Source organism: Dermochelys coriacea, chromosome 2 (assembly GCF_009764565.3).
Source record: "Dermochelys coriacea isolate rDerCor1 chromosome 2, rDerCor1.pri.v4, whole genome shotgun sequence".
Lineage (NCBI taxonomy): Eukaryota > Metazoa > Chordata > Testudines > Dermochelyidae > Dermochelys > Dermochelys coriacea.
This window is the reverse complement of record NC_050069.1, coordinates 25,509,065-25,534,838: the sequence shown is the minus strand read 5'-3', so window position 1 is coordinate 25,534,838 and position 25,774 is coordinate 25,509,065. Positions and strand designations below refer to the sequence as shown.

General features: G+C 42.8%; 1 protein-coding gene and 1 long non-coding RNA gene across 3 annotated transcripts; one reads left to right on the top strand and one right to left on the bottom strand.

The window, feature by feature from the left end:
- Positions 1–22: 22 nt before the first annotated feature.
- LOC119851979 lies at positions 23–20,895 on the top strand. Of its 2 annotated transcripts, XR_006278675.1 has the most exons (3): positions 23–189; positions 19,203–19,376; positions 20,004–20,895. It is a non-coding gene; the product is annotated as an uncharacterized LOC119851979 (long non-coding RNA). The 2 variants fall into 2 exon arrangements; XR_006278674.1 differs by lacking the exon at positions 23–189 and having other exon boundaries at positions 18,564–19,376.
- Positions 4,127–25,774, bottom strand: DSCC1 (DNA replication and sister chromatid cohesion 1). Its single transcript, XM_038392664.2, has 9 exons — positions 25,356–25,774; positions 22,716–22,884; positions 18,434–18,568; positions 13,395–13,485; positions 12,638–12,776; positions 9,430–9,482; positions 8,045–8,199; positions 7,246–7,394; positions 4,127–5,707 (listed from the first exon to the last, which is right to left on the bottom strand). Exons 1-9 carry the CDS (start codon positions 25,529–25,531, stop codon positions 5,599–5,601), a joined length of 1,176 nt encoding a protein of 391 aa, XP_038248592.1. The 5' UTR covers positions 25,532–25,774; the 3' UTR covers positions 4,127–5,598.

Here is a 25,774-nt window from a genome sequence, read left to right as displayed (position 1 = left end):
AGGGAAACAGGGATGTGCTGTGCAGGGACGGGCGGTGGGACCCGCCTCCCGCAGTCCCCGAGCCCCCACTCTCCCTCGGGCGTGTCACACCATTTCCTGCCCAGTTCCTTAGCCACTGGGTGGCTTGGCTGTGCCCCGTTGGAGAGGGGGGAAATCTGTGTTAGGCGCTGCCTCATTTCCACCGTCCAAGTAAGGCAGGGGAATATATTCAGCAGAAACCTTTTCAGTGGGGAAGAACTATTTTCAGAGTAGCAGCCGTGTTAGTCTGTATTCGCAAAAAGAAAAGGAGGACTTGTGGCACCTTAGAGACTAACAAATTTATTAGAGCATAAGCTTTCGTGAGCTACAGCTCACTTCATCGGATGCATTTGGTGGAAATCATCGGATGCATTTGGTGGAAAAATCTCTCCTCTGTTTTTTTCCACCAAATGCATCCGATGAAGTGAGCTGTAGCTCACGAAAGCTTATGCTCTAATAAATTTGTTAGTCTCTAAGAACTATTTTGTGACTCTTTTTACTAAATGTGGTTTTGTTTTTTCGGGGTGGGCTCTGTGTGTGTGTTGTTTTTTTTTTTTTTTTTTTTGGTTTGTGTTTTTGTAAAAAGGGTTGGCTTTTCGTTTTCGGGAAGACTTAAAAATGAACACCTGAAAAACGAAATATTTGGAAGTGCTGCCGCACTGCCTCGCGGGAGTAGTAGTTCTGCCCTCTCACGTCCTGTACTCTGGGCTGGTTGGCTGATCTGCTTCTTCAGCAAGAGAGGAGACTGCTGTTGTATCATAGAATCATAGAAGGTTAGGGTTGGAAGGGACCTCAGGAGGTCATCTAGTCCAACCCCCTGCTCAAAGCAGGACCAATCCCCAATTTTTGCCCCAGATCCCTAAATGGCCCCTTCAAGGATTGAACTCACAACCCTGGGTTTAGCAAGGCCAATGCTCAAACCACTGAGCTATCCCTCCCCCATATCATGAAAGATGTAGTCTGACCAGGCGCCTGACCTATAGCAAATGGGAGAATGAGGCACCAAACTGAAATGTTTCAGATTTTAGCTGGAATATTTGTTCTTGTATTTCTGCTAAATAATCAATATGTTATTGAAGATTTAGATGTAAACAATTTTGTTGCAGGTTTCAGAGTAGTAGCTCTGTTAGTCTGTATTCGCAAAAAGAAAAGGAGTACTTGTGGCACCTTAGAGACTAACCAATTTATTAGAGCATAAGCTTTCGTGAGCTACAGCTCACTTCATCAGATGCATTTGGAGGAAAATACAGAGGGGAGATTGATATATACAATCTCCCCTCTGTATTTTCCACCAAATGCATCCGATGAAGTGAGCTGTAGCTCACAAAAACTTATGCTCTAATAAATTTTAGTCTCTAAGGTGCCACAAGTACTCCTTTTCTTTTCACTTAAGGTGAGCTATTACCTGCAGGAGAGCGGGGTGGGGAACCTTTTGTAGTGATAATCAAGGTGGGCCATTTCCAGCAGTTGACAAGAACGTCTGAGGAACAGTGGGGAAGGGGTGGGCTCCATTTGTTTTGACCAGCTCTAATGGTAAGATGTGAAATTGCAATAAAATTGCAATAGTGGCCAACTCTTTTATCCTTCCCCACAGGGAGCCTGATGGGAACTAATCCTATAGTGAAACTTGGCTTCTAATACATTTTTGGATAAATGCTAACCATAATTCCCAGAGCTGGCTTCGGCTGTATAGTTTGTGTAAAATCTCATGATCAATTTAATAAAAGGTATTGTTAACTCCTTGTGATATCTGCAACGATTTCCTCTTCGTGGTGGACATTTAAGTCAAGGCCAGGATGGGGACGTTGTAAAACAATTTCATTCCCTTCTGATCCTGCCTAATGACAATGGCTGTTTCTACCATCCTCTTAATGTCGGATCCTCCCAATGCTGTGTTTTATATGCATAATTTAGTGATAGACTCTCCTCACTCCCATCTCCACTCAAAGGCATTCTGAGCCTGACATTCAACTAATATGAGGAACCTATTATTTCTAGGACAACTAACTTGTGTAGTAATTCACTTTCAGTCTGTAAATTTGAAACTAGCATTTTGTTATGCTGAAAAGGGTCTAAACTAAACCGGAGCATCCGGTTCATGCATTTTTCTGTGCTCATGGCATTATATAGAACTATCCCACTACAATGAATGGGACAAGTTTTACTTAAGAGAATGAAATTCATGAAACTTCCTGTCATGATAGCATGTTCATAAAATAGAATTGTCAAACTAGGGTGCCTAGTTTGGAAATTAAATCCATATCTGAGCATCTACATTTAAAAATTTTGGCCCTAAGTTTGAGGACATCTGTTTTACTATTCTATTCTATTCTAAATGCTATTCTAAATGTCTGCATGTTTCACAGAGCCAGCATGAATATTCCTCAGATATTCTGTGTAATAGCCTATCTGAGGAACAGTGGGGGGTGGGGTGGGGTGGGGGGGAGAGATAACATGGGGAAATAGTTTTACTTTGTGTAATGACTCATCCATTCCCAGTCTTTAGTCAAGCCTAAGTTAATTGTATCCAAAAAAGCTTCAAAAACAGACTCCAACCAGAGACTGCTGAATTGGAATTAATTTGCAAACTGGATACAATTAATTTAGGCTTGAATAGAGACTGGGAATGGATGAGTCATTACACGAAAGCTTATGCTCTAATAAATTTGTTAGTCTCTAAGGTGCCACAAGTACTCCTTTTCTTTTTGCAAATACAGACTAACACGGCTGCTACTCTGAAACCGTTCACTTAAGATGATAACTCAAGGAGGGAGGCTGTGTAATAGCGATCACTGTGAGTGTTCAAGGAAAGGTAAGACACACGAGTAGTCAATGGAAATCTGATTTTCCTGCAGTCATTAAATAGTAAAGACTAGCTAATCCCAAAGCAATAGTTATTTTGAGACTGGTGGATTAATCACCAAAATCTAGTTTACATATTTGATTCAAATAAAACTCACAAGTAAATAACTGTTGTATATGAGAGCTGATACAGACTAGGTAAATTGCTAGAGGAAGCTATATGAACATCTATATGTATAATATACAGCTCACTCTTATCTCTGAATTTGAGAAAAAGAAATACATGTATTGTGGATATCATTCAGCCCGCTGCTGCATGGCCCCAGTCATGTAATAGTACATATAGTCCTTTAGGCGCAGTAGTGAGCGGTGTAGTATGTGGTCTATTTGTGAATACATGAAATTCTCTCCATGATATTAAGTATTATGCTACTGGACAAAGCTGCTGTGCTTAACTACACAAGGAGTTCATTAAAAGCAAACCAGCTCTATTTTTTTCCCTAGAGGTGACACAAAGTTTCTTCAGTTTAGATTAGTTATATTCCCACTAAGCTCTGTCATGTTTCCATTAGTTTAGGATGAAAGCCGTTGCATATAAGGTGTTACTGAAATCTTTATTCTACCATGTCTTCAACTTCCTCTTTCCAAATCCAGGATTGCTTTGACTCCAAAAGATGGCTTGTTTGCTGTTTGTCAGTCTGCTAAAACTGATCAGCAAGTACATTATATTCTTATTAAAAAGTCAGCTGACAATGAATATTATACATTCATTAAAGAGTATTTAGACAAATCTGATGGATCAGTTCTCTTGGTAACAAGATCATGGCTTCCTCCTACTTTCCAGAAGATTTCATTACCAAGTAAATAGCACTGTAAATTTACATGGTGCTTTACAGAGTAAGACATTTATAACCACAGGATGAGTAATCTTGTATTAAGCAATTAAAAATGTTTACCCTTAACCTGCTGGCCAATCCTGTTTTATATTTTTGTGTTGAGGGTCTTGTGGTGGGAGAATGGAGGAAAGAACAAAAGTTTGGACTCCTGGGCCCTACACGGCTCAGCTCAGCCCTTTTAGCAGGAAGAAAAAAAAACAAAAAAATCCCACACTCCTGCTTCACTATCTTAACAGTTAGGGTATATAATTCTTGGAACAGAACCCCCAAATTCTGCCCTGAAGACCCAGTTTGTGGAGAGTGCGAGAGTTATTGTTCACTAAGGCCTTTTGGCATCCATATTATGTTGGGGATATTCTAGCAAAATGGAAAGACTGTCCTTCAATTTAAAAAACTACACCCAGAGAAGCTATCTGACAGCAGAGAGGAGGTGGTGCTGGAGTTTGAGCTCTTACATTAGAATTCTAAGGATAAGTATACCCTATTTTAAAAGGTTAGACCAGGTTATTTTATACCACAATTGTTCCTCTCTTCCCCTCCTTTCCCATTCATTGGCACATTAACCATCATGTGGTCTTCCACATGCACACGTATGTATGCCTTAGGTGCATTCAAATCTTAAATAGCAAGCTACCTACAGTATCACAATATTTCCATTTAACACAGATTTACAAAGCTATCAAATAGCAAACTGGATCACACAGGGTTACTAATAAAGAACAAACGGAAATCCAGGTTTAAAAAGCCTTCACAACATTTAACTTGGCAATATTACAAAGAGTATATGCTTCACAGCTCTACATTTCAAAAATATTTACATTTGGGTGGAAGTGTTGCAGAAACTTTTTTCTAGGGTTTACATATATTCTAAATATGCACTACAAACAGTTTAATTTACCACTTTTAAAAATAAGCTTTCTGGTATATTAACTTTATATTGACAATATTTCAGAGGTGAAGAGCAGGTTACAGAAAATGTTGCTGAGTTTATACCCTGTCCGAGTAATTTGAGGCATCCTCTTAGCCTGGATTTTACAAACCTGTTAGTATTATGTAACTTAAGGCAACTTTTGCCAATAGTATTACTGTTCTGGGTTCTTGGCAATTTAAGTGCCTCATAATTCTGTTTCACGTTATTCACATTCAAAGACATGAACCAGAAGGACCACTTTTCCAAAGGCCTGACCTGTAGTCCACAGCGGAAATGAGTAATTCACTGATAAGACCAAACTTCTCATTTTACACACACAGCTCAAAACACTAATATTGCTTGTTGGTAACTAGTATCCTCTGACAGTTCAGTTTTTATAGCAAACAAACCAAGTATTCCACTTTGCTTTTGAAATACTATATTCAGTACTGTCACTGGAAGTAGACTTCTTTTACAAGATAAATGGGGGGGAAATGACTGCTGTGTAGAAGAAATAAGTTCTCTGTAATAATTTTCTATTGGACTTTACTAACCTATCAGCAGACTTATTTATTTAAAAAGAGTATGAGCGAATATTTTTGCACAAAGGGCAAGTAAAGTAAGGATACCGAGTTTACTTTGCTTCTAGAATTTTAAGACAAACTACAAATTTCAGTTCAATACAAATAAGTTTGTAGGTCTTTCTGGTTAAGTGGTGGAAACTAAATTCCAGGAATGTGTGTTTTTAAGATTTTGGTAGAGCAATTATTTCCACAAAGATCTAAAATAATCAAGAATTCCACTGTCTTTGGCATACAGTACTACACTTTTTTTTTTTAAGCTGACAGTTCTTTCACAACCGTGACATTTCAAGTTAGTTGATATTGCTACATCATTAAATGGTTCTGGTATGAACACCATCAGTTGTTATTCCTTGATGTATTCTTGATTCTTAAATAAAGTTATTTCTTGTTATGAGATGGGTCTTCTAGAGTTATAAACTTTGACGCCATTCTGCATGGAAGAACGAGCATATTTGGTCAGAAGTGCACCTACTGTTTGCTTCTCTGCACACAAGTCTCTGGAGAGAAAAAAAAGTAGTGGTGAAAACACTCTTCATTAACTTTAGAAAAAAGTTAGACACAGTATTTCAGGACTGAGTACAAACTGTTTCAGGAACCAATTTTCCTAACGTAGCAATCAGCCTGGCTAGAGTGTTGCTTAATAAGCTATTGGTGTGCTTCTCCCAAAATGCTTTCAAATCATCTAAAATTCATACCTCGGCATAGCTTGCTGCATTTATGTAACTCCCAAAAGCATATTACATGCTTTACAAAACACAAAGATGGTTCCTAACTTGAATAGCTTACAATCTAAAAGGCAAAAGCCTAAATTCTGTTCTCCATTACACCAGTATAGCTGTTTACACTACAGAGCCTGTGCTGTCATAGCTGTATCAGCATAGCCCCCTAGTATAGACTCAGACAACATTGGGGTTTTCTGTCAGTGTAGCTACCACCTTCCTGAATCATGTTAGCTACATCAACAAAAACACTCTTCCATTGACAGAGCTGCATCTGTACTGGGAATTTTGTTGGCATAGCTATGTTGGTCAGGAGTGTAGGGTTTTGGTTTTTTTTTTCCCCCACACCCCGATGGACATTGCTATACCAATAAGTTTAGACCAACCCTGAGTCAATGGAGTTACTTCAGATTTTACTCTGAACAGCAGAATTTGGCTCAAAGCTCTGAGGCAAAGACCATGTCAGACCAAGTGTGTCTGCTTATACATTGCTTAGCCCAACAAGGCCCAGAGCTTGATTGGATCATGTGAATGTTTTGTCAATTTTGAACAACACAAACTACTAAGGGAAAGGATGAAACATGAAAAGTAAGACCGGAGTGTGGTTCTAGAATTAAGTTTGATTTTACTGACTTTAGTTGTTTTTTTTTTGTTTTTTGTTTGTTTGTTTTTTAATTTGAGAGATATGATGTATAAAGAAAAGTTGAAGTTTTTTAGCCTTTTCTCTAAAGGCAAATATTTACTGCTAATCTTCTTTCAATTTTCCCTCCTTTTAAATGTTTCCTGACTAAGCTCTTCTGATCCCTTAATCTTCCACTAGCCTGGCTGTCCTTTCTCCAGACTGTGGTCCAACACTCACTGTGAATTCACACTCTTAATAATCTGCAAGTGAAAAGTTGAGTTACATAACTTCCAGTTAAGATTTTGATTTCAAGATAGCTCATGTGGATGGGTCACAAAGTGTTAGTAACAGGAGAAAAGGTCTACTAGGAGACAGTTTATAACTTTTTGCTTTTTATCTTTGGACAATTCTACCCCCACTAAAGGGAAAGTCAATACAAAACTTCCATTTAGTTCAATGGGCCCCAGGATTTCACCCTCACTATTCACATTCACGAAGTACAGATAATACTTCTGAATGACTATACTGCAAGTATATTTTACTCATGTAGAATTTGCAAGAAAAATCTAGCACTTTAAGGTTTTATCAGCTATAGTTGCCCATGATACAACCAAGTATACTAGAAGTACTATGCAAGTGTTTATGTACTTACTGTACTTTAAAACAGTATTATGCTTAGTAGTGAACTACTTACTGAATATATGGGGTAATATCTGCTTCTGTCCACTTTTCCCGAACGGTAAATAGCCTGTTGAACCTTTCCTGGTTATCCTCAGGTAAGTCTTCTACTTTTAGCAAGAAGATAGTCTCTGGTCTTGAGTTTCTATCCAACAGAGCCAAACCCTATTGGGACAACAATAGGATGACAAATTTTAACACAGAAAACATGATCAAACCTCCCATCTCTTGGCATATCAATTTGTGTTACTATTGACATTTATCTCAGTATTTTTAAACCCCTAAACTCTATAAGGAGTAGCAATACTAAAAGGAAAATTGAAACCTTCACAATACCTGCCATCACGAAGGAGGTAGTTCTCACATCCCTTAAGAGAGGGGAGCATATAAAAATACACAACTTGATATCCCACTACCACCTTCAACAACATTTATATTGGTTACAGCATGCTAGAATCATTAAAGACTGTTCTACAGTATGTTGGACTTCTAGTTCTGTCTACATTGATAGTAATAGACTGTAGATTTGAAATTTTTCCTCTATAGCTATGTGTACCAGGTTCAGGGAGACAGCTAGGAGAGCACTGTCATGCTCCTTCCTACACTGCTGAGGTCCTAGGCAGTTTCACTTTACAAGAAATGCCTTGTAAATGCTTTAGGGCAGGACTATGATGCTTCTCTCAACTGCTGGCAAATACAGTTGAAATAAAAAATAAGAAGCCGGTTGTTCATGATTCATATACAAGTCCTACACAATACAGCAGTAAGAACATCCTGCTAATACATGAAAACAAATCCACTAGTTTAGTTTTTACCTTGAGCTGATCCAGCCTTGTTGTCAGCCCTTCGGGGACACTTTGTTGCCATACTTCTTGAAACTCTGAGAGATTGAATTTAACTGCATTTTGCAAGAGCATTTGTGCTGTAGCTGTGCATATTTTATCTGCATTCATTTCAAAATAAACTTCATCTGTAAAGGGAAAAATAAATTACACTCACAGGTTCTCACTTGCATTGGTATCAGGACATTTCTGTGCCTCAAGTTTCCCCTCTGCTCTGCAGTCTCCCCCTTCTGGCAGGGTAATTTGTGCGTAAGTTTCCCCTCTGGCCGGTTAAGTAATTTGATGTTGTTTTACCCTCTGGCTAAACTAAAGTCCCCTCCCTTCCCAAGTAAACGAATCAGAACAGAAGCAAGTACATCCTTAGTCTTCTCCTAGCCACAGCCTCTAGCCCTGTTGATCAGGACTAACATCAATAGACCTGCACCCTCCTCAGGTGAAACAGTCCTTTTACCTCCCCCGCCCCCCATCCACATCTCTTTCACTCTTGTTTATGCAAGTCTGATATCAACAGCTGTTTGCACTCTCTGAGCTAAACAGTTCAGTAGTCCTTTCACTTCCCCAAGGTCGGTATCCTGGTCGTCTCCCTTGATACAGGGTAGTGAAGAGGGTGAGGTGCACTTTCTCCCACTCTCTGAAAGACCTAGTCCAAAGCCCGTCAAAAAAAAAAAAAAAAAAAAGAAAAGCATACATGCGAACCCTGGGTCTCAAGCTTACCTGCTTCACCTTCTCCCTTCCCAAGCTCCACCTGCATCCAGGTCCTCTCAGACTTTCAGGCCACTTCCTTGGGCTGAGACAAACCAACCCCTCTCATGCACCTTGTCTAGAGATATCCCAACAGTCACTGCTGCAATAGTGCCATTCCCAACGCCCTTAGTGGAGAGCACCGCACCAAGTCTTGCCACTTCTGTGGTCTCTGCTTATGCAAGTAGAGTGCCTTCTATAGCTCTGCCTTTCTCAACACTCATTCCAGCCCCACATTATGATCTGAAATCAGAAACACTCATGTTGGGCCTATAGCCCTCTAAGAGCCACTATGCCCTACTATACAAGTTAATTCAAATGCCTGGATGATAAAATCCATCAGAAAAAGAGTTCTTTAATGCTGTGCAATACATTTAAACTCAATCACAGAAGTTATGAATTGGAAAGATATACTAGCTTATCTCAGGCACCTCTCTGCTAATTCATGATTTTTCTCTAATGACACTAGTTTCCCATGACATTTTTCACAATAATCAGCCTAAACATTTCTTAGCTCAGGGTTAGCCTCCCTACTCTTATACTTTGTTATTTTAGTTACATAATTTGTTAATTCTTAACCCTCCTTTCTTAATAAATGCATCCCTGCCATAACTTACCTTCATCAGTATATTTCATTCCATAACTTAAAAGAATATGTTGTATCATTTCTCTGAAAGAAAAAGTTAAACTTTAAAATCTACTTTTATGCATTTCAGATTTATGGCAAAGGAATGCATTTTGAAATTATGTATTATATAAAGTTAGCATACAATCAAAACATCACTACAAATACCTTCCTCCCTCCCAACAACACACTGAAACGGGCAGGCAAAGCAAAAGCAGGAAAGACAATGGGGATGGGATGTGTCATAGCAGCTGAAGGGTTAGGGAGCAAAGGAACAGACTAAGGTGACAGAGCTGACAGAGGGACATAGAAGTAACACGAGCTGAAAGGGTACAGAGTAAATAGGGGCTGAAATGGACAAAGTGAGGGAGGTTGATCCAAGGTCTCTGAAGATCCCCTGCCATGGTACCCCAGCAACTTCACCTCCCCCTGCCTCCCTAGTGCCTGCTCCCATGTGCTTTGAAGAGGTGCAGAGGGAAGGAAGATAAGACTCTTGCCTTCCCTCATTTTTCACCAGCAAAAAGCATCACAAACAGATTTCAGAGTAGCAGCCGGGTTAGTCTGTATTCGCAAAAAGAAAAGGAGTACTTGTGGCACCTTAGAGACTAACAAATTTATTAGAGCATAAGCTTTCGTGAGCTATAGCTCCCTTCATCGGATGCATTTGGTGGAAAAAACAGAGGAGAGATTTATATACACACACAGAGAACATGAAACAATGGGTTTATCATACACACTGTAAGGAGAGTGATCACTTAAGATAAGCCATCACCAGCAGCAGGGAGGGGAAGGAGGAAAACCTTTCATGGTGACAAGCAAGGTAGGCTAATTCCAGCAGTTAACAAGAATATCAGAGGAACAGTGGGGGGGGGGGGAGAAATACCATGGGGAAATAATTTTACTTTGTGTAATGACTCATCCATTCCCAGTCTCTATTCAAGCCTAAGTTAATTGTATCCAGTTTGCAAATTAATTCCAATTCCGCAGTCTCTCGTTGGAGTCTGTTTTTGAAGCTTTTTTGTTGAAGGATAGCCACTCTCAGGTCTGTAATCGAGTGACCAGAGAGATTAAAGTGTTCTCCAACTGGTTTTTGAATGTTATAATTCTTGACGTCTGATTTGTGTCCATTCATTCTTTTACATAGAGACTGTCCAGTTTGACCAATGTACATGGCAGAGGGGCATTGCTGGCACATGATGGCATATATCACATTGGTAGATGCGCAGGTGAAGGAGCCTCTGATAGTGTGGCTGATGTGATTAGGCCCTATGATGGTATCCCCTGAATAGATATGTGGACAGAGTTGGCAACGGGCTTTGTTGCAAGGATAGGTTCCTGGGTTAGTGGTTCTGTTGTGTGGTGTGTGGTTGCTGGTGAGTATTTGCTTCAGATTGGGGGGCTGTCTGTAAGCAAGGACTGGCCTGTCTCCCAAGATCTGTGAGAGTGATGGGTCGTCCTTCAGGATAGGTTGTAGATCCTTGATGATGCGTTGGAGAGGTTTTAGTTGGGGGCTGAAGGTGATGGCTAGTGACGTTCTGTTATTTTCTTTGTTGGGCCTGTCCTGTAGTAGGTGACTTCTGGGTACTCTTCTGGCTCTGTCAATCTGTTTCTTCACTTCAGCAGGTGGGTAGTGTAGTTGTAGGAATGCATGATAGAGATCTTGTAGGTGTTTGTCTCTGTCTGAGGGGTTGGAGCAAATGCGGTTATATCGTAGAGCTTGGCTGTAGACAATGCATCATGTGGTATGATCTGGATGAAAGCTAGAGGCACGTAGGTAGGAATAGCGGTCAGTAGGTTTCCGATATAGGGTGGTGTTTATGTGACCATCGCTTATTAGCACCGTAGTGTCCAGGAAGTGGATCTCTTGTGTGGACTGGTCCAGGCTGAGGTTGATGGTGGGATGGAAATTGTTGAAATCATGGTGGAATTCCTCAAGGGCTTCTTTTCCATGGGTCCAGATGATGAAGATGTCATCAATGTAGCGCAAGTAGAGTAGGGGCATTAGGAGACGAGAGCTGAGGAAGCGTTGTTCTAAGTCAGCCATAAAAATGTTGGCATACTGTGGGGCCATGCGGGTACCCATTGCAGTGATGGCAGTGCCGTATAGAGTGGAAATCTGTCAACTTTTCTTTTTGCGAATACAGACTAACACGGCTGCTACTCTGAAACATCTCTTTCCCCTAAATGAAGTTCAACAAAAATTTATAAAGCCTCAGTCGGTAAGCACAATTCAGTAGCCTTGTAATTTGAATGGAATGGCCTGTAAATACTTTAATACTATTCTATTAATATGATCACTGATATTTATTCAAATAAAGCATTACACTACGAGAAGTGCCAGTGCATAATACAAAATGATTATGCAGGAGGTGCCCACCACACATTTTTTGTTTGCCATACTTCCTGAATGGTATTCCACCATGGACAGCAGTCTGCCAATTAAGTCATGCGTACAAGCAGCAGTGAGTGAATAGCACTTTAGCTGCTGTGTCAGTGTACGTTTTAACAGTAGTTAGTAGATACTTATGCCTGCCATGAGACTGGAGTAGGATCTTTTGTAATCCTGACCCATGATTATGTGACAGTGACCAGGGAACAGAGATTAGTCTAACCAGACCTGAAGTGTCACACCTTTACTGCATAAAATTACTCAGGGCCATGTTATGCTCCCCTTGAGCACATAAAAAATGATGGGCAGGAAAAGTGGGTACAAGAAGCCCTCACTGTGGCCCATTCACAGCAAGGGACACAATTGCAGCCCACATACTCCCTATATAAAAAGGACTGCTTCCCTATGGGACAAAAGATTCTTGCAAAACATATGAGGAAACAGGCCATACTCTATCCCACCTACATACCAGACAACAAAGGTGGCCAGAAGCATTTAGAATGGGCAGGGGGTAAATGCATCTCTTCCCGCCCCAAGTAGGTTGTAGCAATGAATGTGTTCCTAACTATGAGCCAGAGGTCTCCATGGAGCAGTGCAGCTCCACGCTGACCTCAGAGCAGGACTGTACCTTGAAGGGGAAATGGATTTATGTTTTACGGAGTCAAAGAACTTCTAATCTTGAGCACTGTTAGTTGAATATAGTTATTATAGGACTCCTCTATGGTAAGTGCAAATACTAATGATGATTAATATGAGTAATAGTAATGTGTTTTCTAGTGCTTTAAGCACAAAGAAACAAAAAGATACTTACTTGGGTTCCAGGGATCCAAGTTCTTGAAGACAGATACTTAAAGGAACCTTGGTAAAAGACCAAGATTCAGAATCTATTAACTGAGTCACATGATTCAGAAGTTTCATCTCATAATCAAATTCTAGAACCCTCCAGTATCCTGCCAAACAGAAGAAATATGTAATAATACTTAGTAATTCTGCTTCTCTGAAAATATCTTTCAGGATTCTCACACTTGAGTCTCAGCTCCCTTTCAAGGTACAAACAGAACACCAAGCTCTTAAAAGATTATTTAAATAAACATTTAACAAGAGGCGAAAAAGGAACAGAATAGTAGAATGGAGCAGAGACCAGTGTGATTAAATTTTTCAAGGAGAGATCAAAATACCTCGTTACTTTTCTGTGTAAATCAACTACTGCACAGTTGTTACAGGGATGTTATACCATTGAATAGGGATGTAGTCAATAAGAATTTTTAATATTTTGTGATGCATGTTATGCAAGCATTTGAGAACTACTAATAATAGTGGCAGGTATTCTCAACCCACTATGCATGCCTATGTCTATCTGCCTGCCTTTCGTGTTGTGACTGCTTGGACTCAAATAAAGCAATTAACTCCTTTGACTCCCACATAAAACATTGGAAGATACTATTGACATTTCAGGAGAAAGCTATACAAAGCCCTGCAGAGACCACCACTTTCTTGCATTCCTCACTAAGTTGACCCCATATGTTATGGTACAAAATAATACATATCCTACCTATAGGGACAAATACCTTCAATTTTACAGGCATTTATAACCTGCAACTGATGAAGTATTTCCTCCTCACTCGCTTGAATCCGATCTAACAAGTCATCCATTGTATACTGCAGCATGTAAAAAGAAGAAAAATGGGTTAACTTCAATCCTTGCTAAAGCTAAACTGAAGAAAGTAAATATTACCTTATATAAATATGATGAAGATAAACATTATTTAGAACAGGGATGGGAGAACACAGTGGAGACTTGGGTTTTAAAGTCTCTTAAATTTACCACACCAGTTCAAATTTGCAAACAATTTTTTCCTGCACTTTAAACTATTTTCTCCAAAGATCATTCAATTTTTTTAAAAAATAACAACATTCTTTCTAAATAAAGGAAGCCTTTGCACCATGTACCAGTGATATAAGACTACCTCCAGAAGTCAGACTAGCTCAAGTGGCCATCCTATGTAAGGTACACATTTGCTTTTCATTTCCCCTCTGTGGAGGACAGTCACTTTGAAATGTACAATATTCACGCAGGTTTAAATTAGGCAAAACAAATTCTGAAATGTGGATGAGTTATCTCAATTATTGCTGTCAGCAAAATTATTGCTTCACATCAGTCTAAATAATTGCCAAGATGTTCTACTTGATTCCCCAAAGTGTACCTCACCAGGTTTGTCTTTGTTATGCCTTTACATTTTTTTTTTTTAAAAGGCACATCTAATATTTAAGCTAATACTGTACTTAAGTTTTTGTTTTAAAAAAAAATTTCCTGGCAGGAATGAATTGATTCATCTTAAAGTATAGTAATCTGGTACATTATGAGAAGGCAAAATAGCAAACCACCACTAACTTTGGTGGACACCTTCTTAATTTGGGGATAAAAAACCTGTTTTCTCCTTTCCTCTATGTTTCCCTTCTTTCCTCATGATTACTTTTTTCTCTTCCATGCTTCCTTCCCTTTCTATTAGGATGCACGCTGTAGCACACCTCTAACCTGACATAACGCGACCCGATAGAACACGGGTTCACATACAATGTGGTAAAGCTCCGACACACTGCTCCGAGCAGCGTGTTAAGGGTGCCAGGCCGGGCCAGGACGTTGGATAAGGGGTGAAGGGTCTTGGTGGCAGTCAGGGGCTCCCCCCGCCAGGGTCTGGGAGGAGGGCACTTTTGGGGGTCTCACAGGCCCAGAGTGGCCCTGGGGATTAGCAGGGGGCCAGGAGCAACCTGCTCCGTTTCCCTTGCCCTGGCCCCAGCCATGTCGCTTGGGGGGAGGGGGCTTAGGAGAAGGGATCCCCCCCCGCACTCACCGGCAGTGGCGGAAGCGGAGCGGCCTGGCCCCAGCCTGCTCCACTCCGCGGTGCTCCGCTTCCCGCCACAGGTAAGTGCGGGACCTTTCCCCAATGCCCCCCTCCCTTCCCCCTCAGCGACACGGCTGGGGCTGGGACTGGGGCCAGGGCAAGGAAAGCGGGGCAGGCTGGGGCCACATCACTCCACTTCCCACCGCCGGCAAGTGTGGAGGGCATCCTTTTCCCAACCTCCCTACATTCACCGGCGGCGGGAAGCAGAGCAGCCCGGCCCCAGCCTGCTCTACTCTGCCAGCTCCCAGCCGCAGTGCTCCACTTCCCGCCACAGGTGAGTAGGGGGGGCGTCCTTTCCCCAACCTTCCCACACTCACCGGTGGCGGGAAGTGGAACGGCGCGGCTGGGAGGTTGCATAGTGGAGTGGGCTGGGGCCGCGTTGCTCTGCTTCCTGCCGCTGCATGCCTCTCAGAGGGCAGGAGGTGTGGATAGGGGACGGAGCAGTCAGGGGATAGGGAGCAGGGAGGTTGGGGTCCTGGGAGTGATTAGGGACGGGGTCTCTGGAGGGAGCGGTCAGGGAACAAGGAACAGGGGGGCCAAAGCAAGTTTGATATAACGCAGTCTCATCTATAACGTGAGATTTTTTGTCTCCTGAGAATCGCGTTATATCGGGGTAGAGGTGTACCATAAGATCTCGCAAACTCAGCAGTGTTGGGACTATGTCAATACTTCAACAGGTGACCTCCTAGCTACGCCCAGGCACTTCAGGAAATGTTATTGGCAATTTAGCAGATGAAACAATACTCAGAGTTAGCATAGAATAAATGTCCCATAAAATGGTGTTTGAGAGCACTGAACTGCTTGATATGCTGTCTTTGAGATGAGATACAACACTGAAATTCAGACTACTAGTGCTCATTAAGAAGCCTGGGATTTCCATGTAAAAGTAGATATATTAACTCAAGTGTTCTAAGCAAGTTACATCTTAGCAGAGTGAATAGAAATCAATGTTTGTTTTTAAAAATCGGATTTTTATTTAAAATCAGATTTTTTTGATAAAATGCTTTGAGGAGAAAGAACTTATCTAAAGATAATTTTAATTAAGATATATTATACCTCAAAGATCTCATCATGCAATAGGGATTGTAAATTATAATTCTATGGTATGAGACAATATATTCATGTAATGTTTAAGAAAAGTTTTGTAAATGAGTTCTAATAGTTCATGGATTAGGGACCCAATCTTAAGAAGTTCCAGGGGCTTCTGTATAGATTATTTAGGTTAATCTTTCTATCTACTCAATGGGATTCAGTGCTCAGTCTAGAAGATACTTTTACTTCAGCGGTCAGCAGTGAATACATTGAAATATTGAGTGAATATATGCAACAAACACTGTAGCAGTATGCTGTGTTATGAAAACATGAGTTTCCTATAATCTACTGAATTGATCATTTTTGTGCACAGGAAAAAACAATCACTTGTTAGTTGCCCATGCCAAGAGAAATGCAACGAGTTAACAAGGAACAGAACAAAAATGCATATAATCACTTGTATTGTGGTAGCATCTAGGGGCTCCAGTCAGAATTAACGTCCACAACAAGGTGCAACCTGTCCTCCCAGGAAATTTACAATCTAATTTAAAGTTCCACAATGTTATCTGTAACACAGTTAAGAATCTTATGGGTTATTTAAAAAAAAAAAATTATTCCTTTAATATTCTGTCTTCCAACCAAAACTCAGAAGATAATTAGACGAAACTGACACGTTAAAAGTATTTTCTTTTAAACGCGGAGAAGTCTCAGATGTTAGCTTTGAGCATTAATATTTGAAAGGATATTTGTATTATCATGCAAATGTAAGTTAGCTTTAAAACTAGTCAGCTAATAGATCATATGTAAATGTTCAGAAACTGTATTTTACTCCATTATGAAAAAATTCTTTACTTAATATTTCCTCAAGACATGCCTTATATTTTAGTTCAGATGATTCATACCTCTCATTCTGACCATTCTTGATGACTGAATTGGATTTTCTGAAGGCAGAACTTGCATGTTAATAACAAAATAAAACCTATGGTCTCTGGCAGGACAGATCTGTAATTACATCTGCCTTTGGCTTAATCTCAACCCTTTCTCCCTCCACTTCCACCATATCACCCTTGCTATTCTACTTCTCTTCCTTCCCATATCATTCTACTTCCCTTTCCTTAGTGGCGAGTGCCTTTTACATAGGGTAAGATGAAGTCACAAGAAGCACAAGCAATGGTGGGGAAAGCCACTACACCCGATAGTCACATAACAGTTGGGGGATTTAGATAGCCAGTTCCTTAAGACTTCAAAATGGACGTTGTCAGTTCCCCCCTCCCCCAACTTCTAGATTCATTTTGCTAGCTTAGTGCAGAAGTCTTCCCCCTGCAGGAGGGAGACAGTAATTCTTCTCACCACCCTCTGTCCAATGTTTTCAAACTTTTTTTTTCTGGTGAGCCAGTTGAAGAAAATTGTTGATGTCCGTGACTCAGTGGAGCTGGGGATGAGGGGTTCAGGGTGTGGGAGGGGGCTCTGGGCTGGGGCAGAGGGTTGGGGATGAGAGCTGCGGGGTGGGGCGAGGAATGAGGGGTTCGGGATGTGGGAGGGGGCTCTCGGCTGGGGTGCGGAAGGGAGTCAGGGCTCTGGGGTGGGGCCAGGAATGAGGGCTTTGGGATGCAGGAAGGGGCTTTGGGTTTGGGGAGGGCTCAGGGTTGGGGTAGGGAATTGGGGCATGGGGGTGGAGTGGCTTTTCTGTGGCCGCTCCCGGTCAGTGCGGCAAAGGTGCTAAGGCAGGCTTCCTGCCTATCCTGGCACCGTGGACCGTGCTGTGCCCTGGAAATGGCCAGCAGCAGGTCCGGCTCCTAGGTGGAAGTGAGCGAGCTGCTCCGCATGGCTCTTGCCTGCAGGCAACTCCCTCCCCCCCCTCCAAACTCCCATTGGCTGGGAAACAGCCAACAGGAGTCTGGAGCCAGTGCTTGGGGCAGGGTCAGCATGAGGAGCCCCGTGCACCCCCCGCCTAGGAGCCAGACCTGCTGTTGGCTGCTTCTGGGGCGCAGTGCGGTGTCAGAACAGGTAGGGACTAGTCTGCCTTAGCCGGGCAGCACTGCTGATGGGATTTTAACGGCCCAGTCAGCAGTGCTGACCAGAGCTGCCACAACCCAGTGCCTTACGTTCCGCGACCCAGTACTGGGTCGCAACCCACAGTTTGAAAACCACGCTCTAGTCTACACAAAAAAGGAAAAAAGAAAAGGAGTACTTGTGGCACCTTAGAGACAAATAAATTTGTTAGAGCATAAGCTTTCGTGAGCTACATCGAATGCATCCGATGAAGTGAGCTGTAGCCCATGAAAGCTTATGCTCAAATAAATTTGTTAGTCTCTAAGGTGCCACAAGTACTCCTTTTCTTTTTGCGAATACAGACTAACACGGCTGCTACTCTGAAACCTGACAAAAAAGGAAGACTCCGTCTCTTCTCACTAAGGCAAACAGCCTACTGACTGCAGCCAGTAACACTGCGAGCAATTCCTGACTAGTTTAGCATGCCAGGCTGTCTCAAGCAGGGAGAAAAAGCAGCTCAGAGCAGGACTGTGTACAAGGGCACAATTTTGCATAATTAAGTAAAACTGGGAGCAAAGGTATTTTTTCTAGTTAAGAATGTAGCTTTACTAGGTTTTTATAGCATTACCAATTACAAAGGAAAAGTAAAAACAAGGAAGTGATTTACTTAACAGGCTTACCTTTGAGTCAGTCAGAGCTTTCTCTCTCTCACTGTCTGGCCCTTCATAAGGATTTTCCATTAGAAGTTTCTTTAGTTTCTTTAGTTTAGGTCGACATTTCCGTAATTCCCAGTAATTATTGGAGAAACCAGCAATCTACAAGAAGAAATTAAAGATTCTGTGACTCATTTAATTTAACACTGTCAGCCAAAGTAACTTGCAAAGAATAATTAACAATGAATTTTATAGAGGTCACATAATAAACATCTTGATCTTTATTTATTTTTTTTAAAAGAGATTGTTTCTCTTTTCTAAAAAAGAGTAGGCAGAAATATTCTCAGCACTGAAGTCCATTATTGGGAATAAGAGTTAGAAGTCTGTAGTTCAGTAATAAAAGCATACCTACTGTCTACATGACAAAGAAACCAGCTGGTCTCTACATATGGACAATACCTGCTAATGGCTGGATATTTTAAAGTCCTGTCAATTTCACCCCCTTCCAACATCTGTTCTTTTTTTTTTTTTTCTAATACCTCAGTCTTGCTGCTCTCCACAAGCTATTTTTTTATTCTCTTTCTCTCATCTTCCCAATTATTTCCCATATCCTGGAATTCCTAGTTAATGGGCATTTTACTACATAGTGAATGAGGAAGGGAGCTATGAATCATCACTTCATTAAACATGCATCTTGGGAAAGAAGATGTTCACTACACAGCTATATAAGCCAGGTACATGCCCTAAGTGTGCCCATGGGTCATTGTTAAAAATACTGCACATTTCTTTTCCCCAGGCTCTGAAAAAGAGGACTACCAGCAACACCATGTCAGGGTTCGGAGCCCAGGTGGGTGCCTCCCTTTCCAAAGATATGTATACAGAGACAGGACATGACAAAAGCTGAGTGGGACAATCAGCAGAAGAACTGTCTTTATTCCCTAATCTACCACACAGCGATAAGAAAAACCAAGTGTGACAGGGTTGGGCCAGATGGCTACAGGAGAGTAATAGAAAGCAGATATATTAACCCCAGGCTAAGTAGGTCCCTTTTCCCCGAGTAAGGTAACAGGAAAGGTTCCAGAACAATCAGGAACCTTCTGGAGACAATTAAGACAGGCTGATTAGAACACCTGCAGCCAACCAAGAAGCTACTAGAATCAATTAAGGCAGGCTAATCAGGGCACCTGGGTTTAAAAAGGAGTTCACTTCAGTTTGTGGTGTGCATGTGAGGAGCTGAGAGTGAGAACATGGACTGTTGGAGGACTGAGGCGTACAAGCATTATCAGACACCAGGAAGAAGGTGTTGGGAGGAGGCCATGGGGAAGTAGCCCAGAGAGTTGTAGCTGTTGCACAGCTGTTCCAGGAGGCACTCTAGACAGCTGTATTTCACAGGGCCCTGGGCTGGAACCCGAAGTACAGGGCTGGCCCGGGTTCCCCCCAAATCCTCCCAACTCCTGGTCAGACACAGGAGGAGTTGACCTGGACTGTGGGTTCAGAAAAATGGCCAAGCTAAGGGCTGCCATGAAGCTCCAAGGCGAGCAAGTCTGCCAATAAGTGCAAGACCCACCAAGGTAGAGCAGGAACTTTGTCACACAAGGTGTAATTGATACAAGGTCTCCAATCTTCTAAACTCACTAGGACCTTTAGAGGAATCCCAGGTGCATTGAAATGCCTCTGAAGTATACCTTGGGCATCCCCCAAAAGTCCTATTGAGGCGTTCAGATGATAGGAAGCCTTAGGCAATGCTCTTCTGTTGAACAGGCCAGAATCAGACAGGTGTGAGCACAGAATGGGGAAGGCACAGCAGGCTCCAAGCTCATTTAGTGGTATTGCTCTCAGATCCAACCCCTACCCCTGTATGAAAAATCCTGTTAACAGCTGCAGTAACAGAAAAGCTCAGGTTTTTTTTAAATGTATTTTAAAAAGTCAGGATTTTAAAGATGTTCTATAAATTTGATTAAGTAATTTTTTTTAAATTGTCCTTTTAACTATTGAAGCTAGATTGTCAATTTAAAAAAAAAAAAAAACAAGCACTACTACTCAAGAAAGCAGCCTAGATATGAAACACTGTATCCAAATTCTGTTTGGAAAGCTTAGACTTATTTTGTCTATAGTTTTTGCCTATATTAGTTTATTTAAATAAATATTAGTTTGACCTCAGTTCTCCAGCTCTTTTCACATGCAATGGTAATTACACAAGCAGAATAACTACAACATTTGGGTCTCTTTTCTGTGCTTATTTTTCATTTCTTTTCAAATCTCTCAGAGAAGAAGATATTACTGGTCATTTAGTGGTTGGAAAAATGTTAACACATAATGAATTCATAGCCAAAGCTAGTTGCTCACCCTGGACAAACATAGCAGAATGCTCAGCCCCTGTGGAAGAGAGTGCTTGCTCCTAAGTGATCATAGCTCAGTGGTTTGAGCATTGGCCTGCTAAACCCAGGGTTGTGAGTTCAATCCTGGGGGCGGTCATTTAGAGATTTGGGGCTTGTCCCTGCTTTGAGCAGGGGGTTGGACTAGATGACCTCCTGAGGTCCTTTCCAACCCTGATATTCTAATCTCTCTTTGGATTGATGCATGAGCCTATCAATACTGCTTCCAGAAGAGAGGTAATTTATGTTGTTTGTATTATAGTAGTACTTACAGGCCCCAACCCCATTATGTTTAGCACTATGCATACATAAAAAGAAAGTACCTCTCATAAAGAGTTAATATAACTATACACTACAACAGGGGTGGGCAAACAACGGGATGCAGGATTGCCCCCAGTGGTGCCATGGCCCACGCCGCTCTCAGAAGCGGCCAGCACCATTTCCCTGGAGGCCTGGGGTCAGGGGAACAGAGGACTCCATGCGTTGCCCTTGGCTCCAGGCACCGCCCCCCACAGTTCCCATTGGCTGGGAACGGGGAACCGTGGCCAATGGGAGCTTCAGGGTAGGTCCTTGGAAGCATGGCAAGGGCAGCATGTGGAGCTCTGTGCCCCCCCCCCCCCCCCCGTGGAGCTGTGCAGGGACACGGTTCTGGCCGCTTCCCAGAGCGGTGCGGGGCCAGGGCAGGCAGCTTGCCCTGGTCCTGGTGTGCACCACTACCACCCCAAAGCTGCTTTAGGTAAGTGGCACCGGGCTGGAGCCTGAACCCCTCCTGCACCCTGTCCCCCAACTCCCTGCCTGTACCTTGTACCCCAACCCCCTGCCCTGAGCCCTCTGCCACACCACACACCCCTCCTGCACCCCAACCCCGATCTCCCTCCTGAAGTCTGCATCCCTTCTGCACCTTCCCTGAGCCCCCTCCTGCACCCTAACCCCCTTCCCTGAACCCCCTCATATACCCTGCACCCCTCCTCTGCCCCAATCCCTTGCCCTGAGCCTTTTCTTGCATACTGCACCCCCTCCCACACCCCACACTCCCTCCCGCACCCCAACCCCCTGCATACAATTTTCCCACCCAGATGTGGCCCTCAGCCCAAAAACTTTGTCCACCCCTGCACTACAACATGTTTGGAAGGGTGTTAGGAAAGATCTCAACCAAAAAAACCCTAAAGTGATTTGACAGGAAGTTATCTTGGTGCATGGGACTTCAAAAAAAATCATTACAGAACATAGCAAGAGTGAAGGAGGAAGAATATTATTTTGTTAATCTACTTTGTTTTGAATGGACTTTTTCCTACTAGCAGAACTGCAAACTCTGTGGAATAAATGATGTTCTAGGACTGGAGAAGGAGGGCAACTCCTCCTTAGTGATGTCATTATACCCACTGCACAAAATTAAGAGCAAATAATATTTTCCTAATCATTTTTAGGAAAAATTCGATTACATTTGCTTTGAAGGGGCAGAAACAATTAATTCTTTAAACTCATAATTCTAAAATCCTCCACCCCACAGAATCTTTCCAGATGCAACAGGTAGGATAGAAGTCATCTTTGAAGATTTTTTTTTTTTTAAAAAGACTATGGAACTAAGAAAGTGCAGCAAAATGTGCCTTTCAGGGTAGGCTATTTAAACAGGCATTCTACTAATGTAAAAGTGTCAATTTGCTCTTCGTGTCTCTTATATTTAAGACGGCTCACTTGAGTAAAGGAGAAAAATATCTATTCTTTCAAGTTACTAAGCACCATAAGTACTTATTGCCTCACTCAAAACAGACTTTATGCTTGGATCTGTTAAACAGATGATAACTGAAGCCATGATAAGTTTTATGTTAATACACTCATGCTGATCATTTGCAATGATAAGATACTATAATAATATGCACCTTAGCTGTAACACTAACGTGAAGAATAGACTATAAGGAAACAAAAGAATATACCTGGGTGTGAATGATATTACATGATGCTTGATCTATAAGCAGCTGTTCTGGAGTTTTACAGCCAGGGATAAACAGCAACATATTTGAAGTATCTGCTATTTTCATATCATAAGTTTTATCTTTACTGCACAGCACAGCTTGTTCATCTTTGTCACCACGAATCACTAGGCTGAAAAACAAGAAGTTCTTTTTTTTAAATGCAAAAATAGCAAAGGAATACTCATCTTTATTTACAGATGACATAACATTTCAAATACATTAAAAATACTGCTAACCAGGTGGCAAGTTGCAGTTACTATGACTACTGCTACCAATTGGAATATCATATCTACAAGTTTCAGAGTAGCAGCTGTGTTAGTTTATATCCGTAAAAAGAAAAGGAGTACTTGTGTCATCTTAGAGACTAAGAAATTTATTAGTTAGCTACAGCTCACTTCATCAGATGCATACAGAGGAAAATATAGTGGGGAGACTTTATATACACATGAAACAATGGGTGTTACCATATAGACGGTAACAAGAGTGTTCAGGAAAGGTGAGCTATTAAGGCGGGGGGGGGGAGGAGGGAGGCCTTTTGTAGTGATGATCAAGGTGGGCCATTTCCAGCACTTTACAAGAACAGTAGGAGGAGAAATAAACAAGGGGAAATAGGTTTACTTTGTGTAATGACCCATCCACTCCCAGTCTTTATTCAAACCTAAATTAATTGTATCCAGTTTGCAAATTAATTCCAATTCAGCAGTCTCTCCTTGGAGTCTGTTTTTGAAGGTTGTTGGTTTTGTTTTTGTTTTTTTGTTGAGTTGCCACTTTTAGGTCTGAAATCGAGTGACCAAAGAGATTGAAGCGTTCTCTGATTGGTTTTTGAACGTTATAATTCTTGATGTCTGATTTGTGTCCATTTATACTTTAATGTAGATAGTCCAGTTTGGCCAGTGTACATGGCAGAGGGGCATTGCTGGTACATGATGGCATACATCACATTGGTAGATGCGCAGGTCCTTGCTTACAAACAGCCCCCCTACCTGAAGCAAATGCTCACCAGCAACTACACACCACACAACAAAAAACACTAACCCAGGAACCTAACCTTGCAACAAAGCCCGTTGCCAACTCTGTCCACATATCTTTTCAGGGGACACCATCATAGGGCCTAATCACATCAGCCACACTATCAGAGGCTCGTTCACCTGCGCCGCCCCCTTCCCCAGCTGTAACAGCTCACCTTTCCTATCACTTTTATTACAGTGTGTATGGCAACGCCCATTGTTTCATATTCTCTGTGTATATAAAATCTCCCCACTATATTTTCCACTGCAGGCATCCGATGAAGTGAGCTATAGCTCACGAAAGCTTATGCTCTAATAAACTGGTTAGTCTCTAAGATGCCACAAGTACTCCTTATATCTCCAAGTTGTGACATACAGTTAGTGTAATCATATTACTGTTACTCCTTCCTCCTTCCTCCACCTCTTGCTCATTTGTTCATTTCACCCACTTTCTGATCTTTTAAATCTTGATCCTGCAAACTCATATACATGACCAACACTGCCCTGAAGTCCCCATCACTCCCAGCTTACTTCAGGCTACTGCGTAATGGCGCAACAACTACTCCTCTAATAAAAACCCAGACCTATTAACAGTGCAACTTTGAATGTTCTTCAGAAAAAACTTCTGCTTACATATGATTTTTAACATTTGCCTACACTTTTGCCTTAGAGCAGCAGTTCTCAACCAGGGGTCCGAGGCCCCCTGGGGGGCCTTGATCAGGTTTCAGGTAGTCCTCCAAGCAGGATCAGCATTAGATTCACTGAGGCCCAGGGCAGAAAACCAAAGCCCCTTTGCCACACCACTTGGGACTAAAGCCAAAGCCTGAGCCGCTTAGCTTCATGGGGCGCCCTGGGGTGTGGAGCCCTGGGCAAATGCCTTGTTTACTACCCCCCTAATGCCAGCCCTGGCTTTTATATGCCGAAAAACAGGTCTGGTTGTACAGCTGGACCATGGGGTTTTTATAGCAAGCTGGGGGCTGGGGGGGTCTCAGAAAGAAAAAGGTTGAGAACCCCTGCCTTGGAAGACAACTGTAGTCAAATGAAGGGTTTTTCAAACCTTTTACCAACCCCCAAGTCACTCACACTTTCTCCCAGGGCTTCCACGCTCCAGAGTGGCCCCTAAAAGCAGAATACATCCCCAAAGAAACTACCCAGAACCACGAAAATCAAATGTGGCTCGCACGTAGGCGCCTCACGAACAGTCCCACTGAGCTCAAAGGAACTATTCACAGGCAGCAACGTCTAGAAGTTGAGAGCCCCGTTTTGATTAATGGGGCTGTTCACGGGAAACAGATACGTTCCAGGGCTCCAACCCGTGAAAGTTTCACCTTTTAAACAAAGAGGGAATTAAAAAAAAATAATAATAATTAAAAATATAAATTTAAAGTCGGCCCGGGCAAGACGCGCAGGGAGGCTTTCGGTGCGGCAACTTGTACAGACCCGTTTTATCCTCCCCGCACCCAGTTCACGCGGCCGCCTGGCAAGGTCCCGGCGGTGCCTCCCCATCGCTACCGTTCCTGCCCCGCCCGCCAGGGCGCGCTGCAGGCCCGGTCCCCCGGGAGCGCCGCAGTCCCAGGCCGGGCCACTTCCGCACCTGTGCCCCGCCTCCAGCTCGGCGCAAAGGCCCGGCTCCAGCTGCAGCAGGCAGCACTCTCCGGCGCTGGCGCGGGGGCTGAAGCTGAGGCAGTGCACGGGCGGCAGCAGCTCCGCCGGCTTCAGCTTCGCGATCTGCAGCGTGGCCTCCACCTCCTCGCGGCTGCGGCTCCGCATCCTGCCCGGCGCCGGGCTCCCCGCGCAAAGGGACGGGCCCGCGGCGCGGGGCCAACGGTTCCGAAAGCGCGCGAACCCCCGCGCCGCGCCTGGGTGGGGCCGGGAGGAGGGAGGGAGCGAGCCCTACATCCGCCGGAGAAGAGTCACGTGACTCTAGTGGGGGTGGAGGCGCGCGGCAGTGTCTAGATGAGGAGGGGGAGGAATGAGCGGGGGACGCTTCCCCTTCGCCTGTGGTCCGGGGGA

Excerpts from the sequence above, each read along its gene's own strand:
- DSCC1 (XM_038392664.2), bottom strand. The coding sequence starts at position 25,531 with ATGCGGAGCCGCAGCCGCGAGGAGGTGGAGGCCACGCTGCAGATCGCG. Across the intron at positions 12,777-13,394 it reads AAATGCCTGTAAAATTGAAG|GATACTGGAGGGTTCTAGAA; the intron begins GTATTTGTCCCT and ends TCTGTTTGGCAG. Across the intron at positions 5,708-7,245 it reads GATATTACCCCATATATTCA|AGACTTGTGTGCAGAGAAGC; the intron begins GTAAGTAGTTCA and ends TTTTCTCTCCAG.